Here is a 16,473-nt window from a genome sequence, read left to right as displayed (position 1 = left end):
ACACAATGAAATTTTTCCGATATTTGGGTGACTTAGTTCGGATGGATTGCATATCTCGGTGACCATTGTTGAGCAGGGGTCGCGCTCTCTTTGAATGCAACCTCAGCAGCAATAATAGCAAAAGCGGGAGCTAGAGGAAAAGCAAATCGACTTCGATTCTTGAATAATCCACATCACTTCTGGTTCTATTGTAACAAAAGATTCCCTTTTTATGTGGAAAATGCCTGTATCAATAATTATGATCTTATAGCGGTGGAACTCGATAAAATCACTGGAAATCTCACTGCTAGCCTACTGCTTCACTTGAAACTAGACTAGAGAAACTCACAACAGAGACAGTAAAATGCAGGAGGGAGGGAGAGAGAGAGATAGACCAGAGAAAAGAGGTTGCAGATGTACTTGCGGACCCACCAATTTTTCTTCGAAAGCGATATTTCAGAAACATAATGTACCTTGCACGTACGTCATTACTAGTGGGATCAAATGCATCAAACCAATATTGAGTAAGAGAGTACAAATGTGCAGTAAAATCAGTTCATGTTTAGAGGAGAAAGACACGTCTAAATGCTTAAAATACTATTCAGCTTGGTTAAGCTAGCACTTACATTAATTGGGGGGGGGGGGGGGGAGGTAGGGGATTGTATTAGAGTGGACTCAGTGGAGAACAAAATGACAGACATGGTGGGTGACAATATATTAAATGCTCCGATGGAGTGTCTAACATCGACAATCGTCTTAAGGTCGATAAGATGTATTATCAACTAACAAAAATACAAGATGGAGACGAAAAATAAACAACATTACAAAAATATAATATGGTTATTTTCTTATCCTAGGTGGAGTACGGATCTCTGCATTCATTGTTGCTGTTAGGAATTAATCCCAAAATTAATTAATTAAAAAAAATTTGATAGAAGCAAAGAAAATTATTACAGAGAACAAACACGCAGCATCAGTTCATGAGAATTTTATACATTGCTTGATTTGTGAGAGTGACCAACCAATTTTTCGTTTCCTCCTTCTGGAATGGTTCGATCCTAAATGCAGTAGTGTATTTAATTAATGATAACAATTCCTCAGTTACCTCCGTTGGCCAAAATGACTTAGGAGATCGCAGGTATTGTAATATGTTATCTAGCATGGTCCAAATCCTAGTGATCTAGCATATTTTAGTCCATCTAGAAAGCCCCAAGTGATCATTTTCAGATGATTAGCTGCCATGAACTGACCAACCACACAACTTTGGATTGTACCATGCACAATGACCCCCCAACATCATCCTATCCAATTATTTCAAATAGTAGCACTTCCTGCACAGAGTAAGAAAATATCATTTGATAATTCTTCTAGAGTAAGGACTTTGCAAATGCATACACCGGGTTAGGGGGTAAGGGAGGCCTGAGATCCTTAAGTCCTTTACTAGGTGGCCATAACGAGAGGTCCACCATCCATTTATGAAGAAAGTCTAAAACCTGTTTAGGTTGGGGTTCATTTTTAGCAAAATTGACTTCATTACAAATAAGCCAAATCCTTAGCAAAAAAATCCGAAAAGAACCATGTTAGTGTTGCTTTATCTAGCAGAGCATGATAAAACATAAATTCTCGAAAGTCATTCAGATTATTTTGGAGAATATTTTCTACTCAAAGACCTAATGGGTCTTGCTGTCGGACCTTGCTTGGGTCCTGCACAATAAATGCGCAGGACCATCAAGCCATTCACTTTGGGCGGTGGGATCGGAATTTCATCGTCGAGATCGAAATCTCGACTGAAATTAATCTCGACCGAAATTTCGGCTTGATGATCCTGCGTATTTAATGCGCAGATCCAAACTTTTTCGCTTGCTGCCCACACCCTCCGTGTCCATTGAGAATCAGCAAAAAGATGTCAAATCTTATATCTGAGTCGTCCGCATTTTGCTCTTCTTGTGAAAAAGGCATCTATGCCCTTTTACCATGGGTAGAGTATGGAGAGAGACTTCACCAAAAAACAGAGATATAGAGAGAGAGAAAAAGAGATAAGCACCGACACACACGCACACGAAGAGAGGCCGCGCTCACATGCAGAGAACCACTTCCCTTCTCATGGCTATGATTGGCAAGCGAGGTATCATAATCACAATCAGAGAAGGGAAGCAGAGATATCATAATCAGTAAAGGCGACGCATAAGACTCATCACCTATCTTGTTTGTAGGCCCTGATTTGCATTGCAATGCCAGCTAGTTTCTGAAGAAATTTCCGACAAGATCCAAACTCCCTTGAGGAAAGCCTTGCTCCACGCGAACGAAAGACGGAAAGAGGTCAATTTCTTCATTCTTCAATAACTAGACTTCAACGACTTCCAAATCCGCTCATATATATTTGGGTGAAAACCTCTACCTGTTCAAGCAGCTCGTACATTGTTTACAACGTTCAGATCGTTGCCGGGAAAAGAAGCCTTATTCCCAATTCCCGGCTAAAGTCCAAACGAATTTCGGGTAAGTTTCTCAAGATCTCTGTTAAGTGTTAATCCATCCTTTGCTTGCTTTCGAATTTGTTTCTCCAATTAATCTCTTGACGCGTTGTTGATCCCAAATTGTTCGTGGAAGATCTTCGGTGAAGATCTTGGGTGATTGGGCTCTTACCAATTACAGAATTTTCTTGAATGTGATATACAGTTCCTTTGTGTGAAAGAGATAAAAAATCAAGAGTGTTCTGGTGTTTATTATTTGAGGGTTATCTTCTCTTCCTCTCCATCTCCACTCTCCACTCTCCTGCCCGCATTCCCCTTCAAATTTTTGAGACCCCAGTTTACTTCTCTCCGTCGCCGAGAAATGTGATTTTCATCAGACCCTAATATCGGGTTGATTTAGCATTTGTAAGAAGGGACCCAGAAAAAGAAAAAAGAAAAAGCCCTGATCTTTGGTTGGAAATCAGATCCTCCTAATCATGGGATGATTTTTTTTATTTTGAACAGTTGTGGTATCTGAAGCCAGATAACGGATTTTTCTTTTTCTTTTTTCTTGTATTTATCTACCGAAGGCTTTGGTTTTGAATGTAATAGCTAAAATTGACGACTTACTGATTCTACTTGGTGATTTTTCTCCTTTTCAACGTCCATGTAAGCAGGGATTACTATGAATACATTTAAAAAGAAGTTATGGGTGAGATTCGTATTCTAGCATAAGTCTGTTCTAGATTAATAGCTCCAGATCTTCTCCTTTCTTACACATTGATACCAAAATCGAATCAGATTACGGTTGCTTCTGCTTCCATGGGTTGCACCATGACTCCTGGATTTATGTTCATATACTCCAATGCGGTATAGCATCCCCATACCTCTGCACAGAACCTTTTGTCCCGGATCCATGATGTTCCTTTTCTAAGTTGTGCACCATAGGTAGTTCCATCGATATATCTTGCTAGAGTTGTATTGATTACTTGTTTGAAGATGTAATTGAGATTGATGTTTACTTCTTCCAGTAATAGCCATAAATGAGGTTCTTGGAATTTTGGCCTCGATTATTTTTGGGAACATTTCTTTTGTGGAAACTGTGCACCCCTTTCAATCTCCAGCAAACCAGAGAAGGAGCACTGGTGAAGCATTACCTGCCCAATATCTGCCCCAATTTCAAGTAGTTGAGAACCCACCAGTCAACTTTAGTTTGGCCTCCTTGTCCTGTAGGATGTCTCAGGCAAATCTTTACTGAAAACATTCACATGTGGGGCGCTTTCTATTATAGCATTGCTTCTTATCCAATGATATCTGGATAAATCTTTTAGTGGTTTATCATTTATGCCGGCTTTAAATTTCCTATGTTCTTTGTCACTAGTTCCTATCCTGGATTGGTATTATTTCTTCCTCCTTGCATGGCGAGTTCTTGTCTGGTTAAATTCTGTGCGTTATTGCTTGATAACTTCGCTTGGACTGACAACAGCAAGCCATTTATCATCGTTTTGGATTAACAAATGTCAAACTTGCGTTCCATGAATGAACCTTTCTCAGACACATTTGGGAATCCATTGATAAGGTTGTGTTCTGATTTGTTATGTGAAAAATTGCTTCTTAGAATCTTACTTTTGGGTGACAGGAAAGGCACGATGAAGGCACTTATCCTTGTTGGAGGGTTTGGAACACGGTTGAGGCCATTGACGCTTAGCGTTCCAAAGCCACTGGTCGATTTTGCTAACAAGCCCATGATTCTGCATCAGGTCTTACTTAAACTTGTTTTTATAGGGTTGACATCTGTCTCTGTCACTCTTGCCTTCCCCCCCCCCCCCCCCCCAACCCGTCTGGAGGATTTGTATCAGCTAGCAGGTTCTCTAATCTCTATACCAGCAGGATGTGGAAGGTAGCTATACAATATGAGTGTATGCGCCATCCAAACATATTTAATAAGGCTTGAATTTGAAAACAGGTGAACTGAAAATGTAAAAAGTGTTGAGAGGGTGCACAGGGACATCCATTGGGGGGGGGGGGGCTTTTGAATCTAAGTACCAAATTTGATGTGTGGTGATCCAGATGGCTTGATTTGCCATATCAACTTGCAAATGGCAAAATTTTGGGGCTAGTGTAGATAAACTTTGATCTTAGAGATGTTCATTTAATTTATCTCTGAAAAAATTCATCTTCATGCCTGCAAGGGGGTAGTGTATGGAAATTGTGTCATGTTGCTTATACTAAAGACTTTATCAAGTATTAGACTAGGGTCTCCTTGTGGCTATTTCTGTTTTGCTTCCCAAGTTATAGTGTCCAATTACTGATCCCAAAGTATTTCAGGCTGTATAAATTCAAGTGGAACTAAGGGTCCTAAGCGTGAAGAAAATCATGCACCTCAATAGAAAGTCCTGACATTTCCTCTTGGCTGTTGTATACTGTTTTTGTTGCTTTGAGTTCTGTTTGTTCAACATGGTCCTTGATTCTGTCTCAGATAGAAGCTCTGAAGGCTATTGGAGTTACTGAAGTGGTTTTGGCCATCAATTACCAACCAGAGGTAATAGACCATGAGTTCCAATGAACAACTACCTTTAATTGGCCATTACTGCATTTATATCAAGGATTTGTGATGATTAATTATTCATTTTGGTACAGGTGATGCTTAACTTCTTGAAGGATTTTGAGGCAAAGCTTGAGATTAAGATCACATGCTCACAGGAGACTGAACCACTTGGAACTGCTGGTCCTTTGGCTTTGGCTAGGGACAAACTGATTGATGGTTCAGATGAGCCTTTTTTTGTCCTAAACAGTGACGTTATCAGTGAGTACCCACTCAAGGAAATGATTGACTTTCACAAAAGCCATGGAGGCGAGGCTTCCATTATGGTGACCAAGGTACTTACTAGTTTTCTATCACTCCTATATTTCTTTTTCTTCCACTTCATTGTCTCAATGTAAGAACTTTAGAATATCAGTATGTTTGTAGAGTGCCTCAGGATGCAGTGAAATGATTACTTTGTCCCTTTTTATTTCACTCTGAATTCAATAGGTGGATGAGCCATCCAAATATGGTGTTGTGGTTATGGAAGAATCAACGGGGAAAGTTGAGAAATTCGTAGAAAAGCCAAAATTATTTGTGGGAAACAAGATCAATGCTGGGGTTTACCTGTTGAACCCATCTGTACTTGATCGTATAGAATTGCGGCCAACATCGATTGAGAAAGAGGTGTTCCCCAAGATTGCAGCAGTGCAGAAGCTCTATGCAATGGTCCTTCCTGGTTTCTGGATGGATATTGGACAACCAAAGGATTACATTACTGGATTGAGACTCTACCTGGACTCCTTGCGGAAGAAATCCTCCTCGAAGTTGGCCTCTGGTTCTCACATAGTTGGAAATGTTCTGGTGGACGAGAGTGCTGTGATCGGAGAGGGATGCCTGATTGGACCAGATGTTGCCATTGGACCAGGATGTGTAGTTGAACCAGGTGTCAGACTCTCACGTTGTACAGTGATGAGAGGGGTCCGCATTAAAAAGCATGCATGCATCTCCGGCAGCATCATTGGCTGGCACTCGACAATTGGACAGTGGGCTCGGGTTGAAAACATGACTATCCTCGGAGAAGATGTTCATGTTTGTGATGAAATCTACAGCAATGGAGGTGTGGTCCTGCCTCACAAGGAGATCAAGAGTAGCATTCTGAAACCAGAGATCGTCATGTGAGTGTGAACATGCAGTTTAGATCAGGTGTTGAGTATGTAATGTTTATAATTATCTTTCCTTCCTCTGTTTCTGAAATGTAAAAGTTCTCTTTTATTTTTTCCGTTTTTTGGGAGTGGGTAGTGGGGTAGTTTGAGGGTCTGCCCTCAGAAATATGGAAGGGAGGTTTGGTGTGGTTGGTCAGTGTAATGGCATGAGATAATGTTTTTTTTTCTCCCTTTTTGGGTAAACGCATGAGATAAAATGTTCAGTTCATGAAGATGAATTAATTGCTGTGGTTGCTCAAGCACTGTTACTTTTGATTTGATACGGTTCTGATGTTTCTTTTCCTGGTATGGGCAAAACGAAAGTATCGATCATCATTTTGCTGATCATGATCATTTCTGGTGGCAAAATCGCCACAGCATCCAAATTTCTGGCACTAGTGCGACACCTCGCACCTGCTTTATGCTGAACTCATGTACAGGGTGTCTATTCTTAAGTCTTTAACTTCCAAGTCCACTCGTTCGTTCTTGCTTTCATCATCTGACTTTCCCTTACAACGTTATGAATCCATATTCTGGAGATCTTTCTTTCCATCATTCTACAACCAGCTCATCAAAGTTGAACTTGCAGTTGTAGGAGCCTTAGAAGGAGATTTAGGAGCTATGACTCCAGAATAGGGCATCAGGCATCAAGCTTGAATATGGCAACGGGTAGGGGTGCATCTTGAGATTCTTGTCCATTTTCTTTCTTCCTACGTTTTCAAGTTTCATATATCTAATATGCATGATTAAGTTTCAGCTTGGCAGGGAAGAAGGCATGGACTGAATTTTCATTCATGCCCCTCTATGTGATGGGACAAAGTGAGTAGATTCTTGTGTTGTTTTAATTCTTCTTTCATCATAATCATAAGCAAGCAAAATCCAGATCCTTTCTTATAATTCGTGTTCACAGAGAGTATTCTCACCATACCATGGGAGAAAGAAACTATCAGACACAAACAGGTTTCACCCGGACCCCAACAAGATTCAAACCCTTGGACCTCATAATCCAACGTGTTAGTCTTTTACCAACTGAGCCACCCTTAACATGATACTTTTCTCGGTTTAACTAATCCTACCTCAAGGTGTTTGTTTTTTCCACCTCAAACCTACAGAACATTTAGGGCTCACTCCCCAGATTTTCCCACTCCAACCCTAACCAGACAGGGTTAAGCAGCCCATGGACGGACAATACAGCAGTTACAGCATACTGCACTTGAAGTCTGAAAAGGGGATTTGAACAACCACTTGAAATAATTGTATTTTACAGAATGAAACTAAAGACTTTACCAAAAAGAAGTATGCTAGAAAACCAAAATTTCTTTTGCTCAGAATGAACTTTACAGGAATAATAAAATTTACATGGAAAATTATATTCAGCATGTGTAGTGAAGAAGAATGTGAAAAATTGGAGAGATTACTGCCTTACTGGTCGGTCAAACAGAGGCTACCAACCAAAACATGACAAGGTAAGATATGGCAACGAGGAACCACGTAACAAAAGACAGAGCTACGGAGATTTGAAACCTGCTACAGGGGAGTTCAGTTTGTGCCCTGCAGAAATCTAAGTCCCTTGCATACAAAACTGTTACTGCCGCTGATGAACATGCAGCTGCAAGGGATAGAGTTGATGTCACCTGTATATCAATTTATTCATATTAGACCAAAATACCAGCAGTTTTTGACAGACAAATTCTGTTTAACTTTGTTACTGACAGGACAGAATACATTTAGTATGAGATGTTTGATAGGAGTAAAGAGCAGTTAAATACAATAAAACAAATACCACTATCAACTAACTTCTGAACTAATAAACCCACTTCACAATGACCTAAAATGGGGAAGCAGGTATTAAAGAAAATATGCTTTCAACTATGTGAATGGATCTATTAAAAGGACAATCTTCCAACAAGCATGTACTTCAGGAGATTTCTGTTAATAAAGAGTAATGATTCTTTTTAACAAACCAACACTTTGCACCATACATCATAGCTAGTCGAATGACTATCTCATGGAATTTTCCTTTGATCTTTAAAGGAATACATCAATCACACAGGACCCCCGACACACCTCTCCTCTTCATCCACCCAATTCTTTGGAAACATCATTCTTTTGTACCACCTTCTTTACTTATGATTAAGCCAAGGTATCTAAAATAATCACTTTTTGGAATCTCCTCATTAAGTTTCACCACCCCCTCGTTTGTTTGACTACGACCAAAGTTACACACTAGATATTTCGTTTTCATTTTATTTAGTTTAAATGGCTTTTGATTCCAATGTTTTTCTTCTAACTTGATATTAATCCCTACTTGTGTCTCATCTATCAAAACAATATCATCAACAAAAAGTGTACACCAAGGAAACTCACCTTGAATGTCTTAGTTAAATTATCCATTATAAGTAAAAAAAAAATATGGGCTTAAAGCTAATCCTTGGAGGTCATCAGTTATTTGATAACTTTAATCAATTCAACCCCATCAACGTTGTTTTCCTTCCTCATCTACAGGTTGACTCATGCACCTCCTTTTAAGCTTTTTATTTGTTTTTTGTTTTCCCCATGCCAAACCTATTTTTTAACTTCATTTTCGTCTGGCATACTGCATGCCACAGCTTAACATTTCAATTTCAAACCAGGCATTTTCTCCAGTAATGCCGAGATTGTTTTTGTCCATTCCATCATTTCAGTTTTCTCAACTAATAACATATACTATTCTCCTATATTGCACTAAAAAAATTTGCCACCTCCTTGACCTTGATTGGTCCATGTGGCCAGTTATCTGTCTCCGACAAAACTGTTGTCCTAAAAATAAGACACACGCTACAAACTTGAGCCACTCCCCAATAAATGTGTATCCATCATTACCTAGAATCTTACATGGAAACTTTGGTTGCTAGTGAAATAGTTTCTGAAAGAAATATACACGAGATATTGAAACAACAAAATATATGATTCAAGGGCAAAAAAGGGTCCCAACTCTCATGGAATAGTTAAATTGGAAGACAGACAGCATACATGAATCCAAACAAAAGAGGAAAAATACACAATCAAAATACTTAGAAAACCTTTACTCCCACAAACATTTCCAGCAAATATCATGCATCCAGAGGTATGCATCTTTCTAGAGTTCCAAGCTAAGATGCTAATACTCTTCTAAATTTGGAACTTGAAAGATATTAAAGTTTAGAGGCAAAAGCCTGTTACCCAGTCACCAACAACAAACAAGCTCAGTAGGAGAGGATTCTGAAGGTTTCTCTTCATCTGCAAAGCATAAAGATCAAGAGATGCAAGTCCCAAGCTCCACAGTACTTGAAGCCCCATTGAAACAACTAAATAACTGGATGCAAACAAACATAAGTTAGCAGATGTACATAGTGAAATAGAATCAACTTTATATTCATTAACTTTCAAGAAAAAAAATTAGTTCAGTATTGAAAGTTTCCTAACTCATGCATCAGAAATGTATAAATAAAAAGTGTAGAAGGAAAGGACATAAAAGGTATAAATTTTTGTTCCCAGAAACATCCTCCCTGATCAATGCTAAAGGGAAAAAGCAACTTGAAGAAGCATTGAGCAACTGCACATACGTTTCCTCCCTACTAATCCTTGGTTCATTTTTGGGCTGTCCCTTTGATGCAGATCTAACACCTATTTGGGCTTATTTCTTTTTAAATAAGCCTAAGGTTGGGTTACATAGGCCATAGGCCTTTGGTCCTTTGAGTCTAATGTGTATTGGGTCCCTTTAATGGGCTAGAATGGGGTTCCCAAGAATTGCATGCGAATTCAGTATTAGCTACTGAGTTTATTTTATGTTTTAGAGTGGAACCATGGTCATTCGGTTCAACTAATTCTTTTAATTGTAAGTATTGGTCCAATTTAAGTGAAGGACAGAACAGTCAGTTTATGTTTTGAGATCTTCAAAAAGATGGGCCCCGGCTGGCCTTGCTGGACCAAGGGTACATCACCCCACTGTTTTTGGTTCCCTTGATATTGATCAGATCACACCTCTGTACTAGGCCATCCTCAGGCCTCCTTTGAATGTGGCCATGCCACCTCAAATTACTCTCTCAGTTTACTGTGTGTCAGCAACTGCCAAATTCAGCTCTAATATGGTCATAATCCTTACTTTACCCTTCCTAGTTTCACCACACATCCAAGTTAAAATTCTTATCTCTGCTATGCTTAGTTTGTTTAAATCATGTTTCTCAACTACTCAATAGTCCACCACATACATTATAACCAGTCATATGACAATCCTATAGATTTTCCTTTTAAGTTTTAGAAGGATGTGATGATCACACAACACTCTGGAAGCACTCCACTTCATTCATCACACTTTAATTTTGCATGAAACGTTATCCTCTATACCACCTACTTTATACAACCCCAAATATCTAAACAAATCTTTCTGAGAATTCTCTCTCTTCCCTCAATAATCAACATTTTGCCATCCATCCAAATGGCGCTAAAGTTACACACTCTATATTCCGTCTTTGACCTACTTATTGTAAAGCCTCTTGAAAGAGTTGATTACAATGCTGATCTCCATAACTCCAGCATAGCATTAATCCATGCTTTTCCCTAATCCAACAAAACAATATCATCAACAAAAACCTTACATCACATTTCTCATCTTGAATATTCAGCATTAACTCATCCATGGTAAGTGAAAACCAATAAGGTATTAGATCTGGTTCTTGATGTAACCCAACTATAATTGGATATCCCTACCGCCCTCCCTCCATTGGTCTCACACTAGCAACGAATGCTCTCATAAACATCTTTAGTATACCTAGATACTTACACAACAAACTTCTCTTATCTACTAGATGCTACGATAACACTCGGTGTACTTTGTCATATGCTTTTTCTAAGTAAATAAAGATAAATAGAGATCCTCATTTCAGACTAAATCTTTCCATAAGGTTTCTAAGTAAATGGCTTCTGTCGTGGATCTACCTGGCATAATCCACGTTAATTTTCTAAGATTAGTAGTTTTTCTTCTCAAGTGGGTTTCAATAAGACTCTGCTAGAATTTCATAGCATAAATCATTAGTTTAAAGCCTCTGCAAGTGTTGCAGCTCTAATCTTTACTTTTGAAGATCAAGATCACAACCCTTCTCCACTCATCATCTGGCATTTCCTAGTCTCTTAATTTTGTTCAACTGGGCCTGGTGCCTATCCTACTTGATCTTTCTTAAGGTTTCTTTAACACCAAACACCATAACATTATATATATAGTCTTCATAGGGCAATTGTCAGTGCTTATGGACCCAAACCTGGGTGATTTATCCATGACCAGGATGAAGCTTGGGTGAAACTAAGTGGAGGTCTGAACCGACTGATATTGAATCAGTGGATGAGTTGTGGTTAGGGGTGAAATGCCACTCCAACCCATAAAGAGTTTTTTTTTTATTGAAAGATTATCAATTGATTGGGCAATAATCCCAATAATCCAAAGATTACTAGATTACTAGTTATTGGTATTGCTCCCACTAAAGTCCATATCTATGTGGTTATCAATATATCACCCGTGTCTCTGTTACAAGACAGCTATTATAAATAGAAATCATTGAATAAAATCATAGGAATACGTATGCTGTACACCCCCAATCCCTAGGAGTGTAGTTCAATCGGTTAGAGCACCACCTTGTCAAGGCAGAAGCTGCAGGTTCGAGTCCCATTAGTCCCGACCTAGTATCCAATGAATTCAATTTCTCTCTCCATTTTCTGTTAAAGAGTATATATGTGTGTGTGTGTTGTCTTGATGGGTTTTCTAGGTGACTCCTACCTCAAAACCTGTTCGATAGGTGCAAAAATACACTTCTCATCTCTTCATAATGTCCTCATTCTTTACAAGCAGTCCATCATCTTCAACTTTTAGACAACTAATATGGTTCAGATCTCCACTCTTCCTTCTTCTCATTTAGCAATCCTGCAGATATTTTTTTCCTCAGTGTCTAAACATTGATTGAGGTCCTTGAAGTTCTTTTTCCTTGCTTTCACCACTATCTTCTTAGTTTCATATTTGGCAGACTAATACCTTTTTAAATCCTTTGCATCCTTAATCGTTTGCCAAGTTCGAAGCTAGCTTTCTTACTCTTAACAGCCACTTCAACCTCATTTTCTCACCACTAAGCTTCTGGGACGATGTTTCCCTTCATTTTCCCTATGGCAACTTGGCAACCTTCTTAATATACACAGAGTCACAGACAACCTATTCTATAACACATCATTGTCCCCTTCACAGCCCTACTTTCCTTTCATATATTCAAGGTAACCTCCTATAACCTCCGCTCTGCCACCTTATCCTAGGGAAAATCTGCTTATGCTAACCTTGCTTATAGACATGCAGAGTGAGGCATACATCCTTGATCAATAATTTATGTGGAGTAGATATGCTCTTTCCTGGTTCTTGCAGTCCTTGCATAATACTCCATTAGCCCTTCTAGTGACGCAAAAATCAAATTGGCTATCATGATGCTCACGTTTATGGGTAAAAATCATATCATCCTCCTTTTTGGAGTTTACAATGGATAAATCATTGGCAGAAGCAAAATCCAAGACTGGGATCATATATTCTTCATCTTGCTAAAACAATAATCTCTGTAGACAATTCCATAGCCTCTGGGGTTTCTGCCAACATAACCATTCAGATCACCCCAGTAATATCATTCTGTCCTTAACAAAACCTTGTATTAAACAATCCATGAGTTCCAGGAAATGTGACCTTGAACTTTCACTCAAACCTACTTGAGGTGCATTAGCACTCAACTAACTGACAACCTCTATACTGACAACCTCTTTCTCCAACAAGCTCGATGAGTATAATCCTATATCCAAATCCTAGCGCATCGACCATATCATTCTTTAAATCTTTATCCAATACCATCCCAATTCTGTTTCGATTACTTATTGCCTTAGCTTTTCTACAGTCCATCTTGTCTCATGGATACATGCTATATTTATCTTTTTTTCTTCTCATGACATCAATAAGTTCTACAATCTTACAAATTAAAAAACAATGTTCCAAGATGCTGATCTAATCTAATGCTTTTGCGTATATACTAGCTTCTTTACTTGGACATGTTAATCATGCAAAATCCCTTGCCTACCAGTCCTGCATCTGGGTGCTGATGAGGCATGTCACTTAAAAAGGTACACCCCAATGTAAGGTGATAGGACATATTCCTGTAAAAGGTGATTGGCTGGAATACTAATAGTGCAGGCTGCTACCTGCAGCACCAAAAATGTATAGTAGGAAACAATAATAATAATAACAATAACAATAAGAACTATCATTATTTATTTTGATACCATGACTATATGAGAAGCATTAGAATATGAGCAAAAACAAGAAAAAACCCCAATAACATTAAAAAGTCTAACTCAATACACTAGCTTCCGTCCCTTTTTTCTCTTAAATATTTTCTATAGATAGTTAAATCAATGAAAAGTCAAAATTGCAGACGATCCCCACATTTTATTGTTAAATCACTTTGCCCAACAAAGCATTCTCACATTGTTATTATAATGAATCACTCTCATTACCTAAATGTAACCAACAGAAAATGCTCATCACACCATTGAAGTGGCTTGTTTGTTGATCATCAATCAAATCTCTTGGTTTCCTTGCCGCAATGTATTGCCTCCTCTACCCAGATCCAGAATGAACTATCTGAGGTGAGCAAATGACATTCATTAGGTCTCCAATGCTAGGACCACACAAATTCCTTGGCGAAGTTAGACTTCATTCTGCTTAACATGGACCTGATGTGATACAGTTTTAATGTTTGTCCTCTAAGAATGCAGTTTAATCAGCAGTTCAAGATAATCTTCAGATGGTCTGTAGTCGCAAGAGTCAAAGCACAATGTGCGACAGGAGCAGCATCTTGGGGTTTCACTTAGCTGGCTTGCCTGTAAAATACTTGGGTTTGCCCCTTCTGTCCACCAGACTCAGGTATGTGATTTTCGATTCACTTGGGGGTCCTTTTTGCACAAAACATTGGTCTGTGTCTTGGTGTAGAAACCACACTAACTGCCCAACTAGTTAGCATTCTTTTTCTTGTAAATATTGAGCATAATAAGGCGCCCTCCAAACAAGGGACAATAAAAAATGATATGTACAAGAAGACAAATACTCACTCTGTTTTTAACCTTTCAATTGATATAACAATAAAAAATACCATAAAATATCCTTTGAGGAAGGAAGGCTAGAATACATCCCACGTCCTAAAGTTATGTCAGTTCCTTGATCAATGATTTCAAATTCAAGGAAAAGAAGTTCATTTGAACAATAACATGCAATAATCAACTCTGCTATCTGAGAGACACATGAAAAGCACCACATTCCCCTCATGATTTTTTTTTTTTATTTCGGGGAACATATGTAGCTTTCATGAAATAAACTTGTAGGAAACCAAGTGATCATATAACCAGTAAAACAATAAGGCAAATGCTGCAAAGTTTTCCCTGTAAATTGCAGTCCAAATCAAAGCAGTTGACAGATCAGGAAAGACAGCTTCCCAGCCAACGTCCAATTAGAAGTGAGGTAATAAAATGGCCCAGACCAAACCAAAATGACAATCATGACTTCGGTAAATAAAAAATGAATGTGACATTTTCTGAAAACTCTCTCCATCTTCCACACCACCACCACCACCACCACCACAACAACAAACCTTACCTCAACTAAATGGGATTTGCTACATGGATCTTGCCTTATAATCAGCTCTATCTGAGGTTATATTAGATATGTGGCCTAAACCATGTATATCCTTTCTCACCACTTCTCCTAAGGTTACTTTAGCTCTGCCCCTAGCTCTTCTAGCTCCTTTGATATAGATTAAATCACTCCTCCGCACATCAGCATTTAAAGGTTCCATTGAGCATGGCCTTGTTACCTCAAATGACTTTCTTGTAGCTTAAGGGCTACTACCAGACCAGCTCTAATATGATCATTCATTGCTTTATCCTTCCTAGTTTTGCCACTCATTCACCTTCCTCACCATTGAGGAATAATTCAAATTTGTTTTTACCACATTTGACCACTAATTATAAATAGAATTTCATTAACATAAAGCTTAAACAAGAGACAACGACGAGGTTGAGTTAAGAAACTGTCACTTACAGTAGTCAACCTAAACCCTAAGATGAAAAAACCCAGAAGAATGCAACTCAAAGAACTCTTATGTTAGGTAGAACAAAGGGAAAATAAGTGGGGAGAAATCTGAGAAAAGGAAAAGATAATGAAACTACCAGAAAGCTGTGTAGTTATTAAACTTCAAGGCAGACGCCATCGCCCAAATGGATCCACCAGCAAACAAACACTGTCCTATTCTCAGTAGAAACCCGCTCACAGTACCAGGGCTCCCAAATAAATTCTTCATCTCTCTGTATTACCCGGATGGAAAACAACGTCTCTTATGATCCCAATCTACTTCACCAATGAAAGTTGCTCTCCAAATCTTCCCTTTAAGCATGATAAACCATTTCCCCGTCTGCAAGATCTACTTTCAAGTTAAATCAAGGGGAATAGAACAAGAGGATCCCATTTTCAGAGGTTTAAAGACTAAATCCCTGTCAGTAAGATCGTTTCATGTCGAACAGAGTATGAATTAACACTTTACACAGACTCTCATAGATTATTAGGATGGAAAGAAAGAAAGAACAACTATTTCTGCAAAGTAGGAGCTGAAATTATTTTACTGCATTGAGCATCAAGAAACCCACGATATGTCGGGGGAGTGGGAATTAAAAAAGGGAAATACAAGGTTGGTATTTCTATTAAAGTATTCATTCCTTGCCTGCCAATCTGCCATTGTTTACCCTCTAAACTGTGTTCTTGATTGGCCGCCAACAAGAAAAGACAGGAACACTGGCCTAGCCCAACAATCAGATTCAAAAAATAAGGATGGAAAAACAACTCCAAGAGCCCAGCGTCAAGAGTGTAATCCTAAACCGGCCGGACCAGACCGTTTCGGCGTTGAACTCTCAATGGAGTAAAGTGCGGATAGCTAATCGTGGATTTTTATTTGTGGCAGCTGCTAACTGTTACGATCATGTCACGAGAATTTAAGTAAATATAAATTTTTTATTTTACAAAATCTCATCCAATCTTTTGAAATTTACTAAAAGAACTCTCGAATCAAATGAACTTGATTTGGGGTTTTTTGATTTCTCTCGCTTTCTTCTTCCTCTCTTCCTTTCCTTTCTGGTTCCTACACTTATCGCTTCACTTGTCAATTTCTCACTTTGCTATTCTTTCGTGGCCAATAGTAGTTTTCTCATCTTGTGTTTAGTTTGGCAATTTTCTTCC

The 16,473-nt window shown here is 38.6% G+C and overlaps 2 protein-coding genes across 2 annotated transcripts; one reads left to right on the top strand and one right to left on the bottom strand.

Moving 5' to 3' along the window:
* Window positions 1-1,990: 1,990 nt before the first annotated feature.
* On the top strand, window positions 1,991-6,395 carry LOC149023243 (mannose-1-phosphate guanylyltransferase 1). The gene is made up of 5 exons (XM_089143794.1): window positions 1,991-2,475; window positions 4,069-4,189; window positions 4,909-4,971; window positions 5,070-5,309; window positions 5,464-6,395. The coding sequence occupies exons 2-5, from the start codon at window positions 4,079-4,081 to the stop codon at window positions 6,133-6,135; spliced, it is 1,086 nt and encodes a 361-aa protein (XP_088999920.1). The 5' UTR covers window positions 1,991-2,475; window positions 4,069-4,078; the 3' UTR covers window positions 6,136-6,395.
* A 117-nt stretch (window positions 6,396-6,512) lies between these two features.
* On the bottom strand, window positions 6,513-16,144 carry LOC149023242 (CASP-like protein 5B2). Its single transcript, XM_089143795.1, has 3 exons — window positions 15,414-16,144; window positions 9,360-9,492; window positions 6,513-7,792 (listed from the first exon to the last, which is right to left on the bottom strand). Exons 1-3 carry the CDS (start codon window positions 15,542-15,544, stop codon window positions 7,592-7,594), a joined length of 465 nt encoding a protein of 154 aa, XP_088999921.1. The 5' UTR covers window positions 15,545-16,144; the 3' UTR covers window positions 6,513-7,591.
* Between the last annotated feature and the right edge of the window lie 329 nt (window positions 16,145-16,473).

This window comes from Hakea prostrata, chromosome 2, assembly GCF_041222555.1.
Source record: "Hakea prostrata isolate BN-2017 chromosome 2, UWA_Hpros_2, whole genome shotgun sequence".
Lineage (NCBI taxonomy): Eukaryota > Viridiplantae > Streptophyta > Magnoliopsida > Proteales > Proteaceae > Hakea > Hakea prostrata.
Note: the sequence above shows the minus strand (reverse complement) of the source record. Positions and strands in the feature narration are given on the sequence as shown.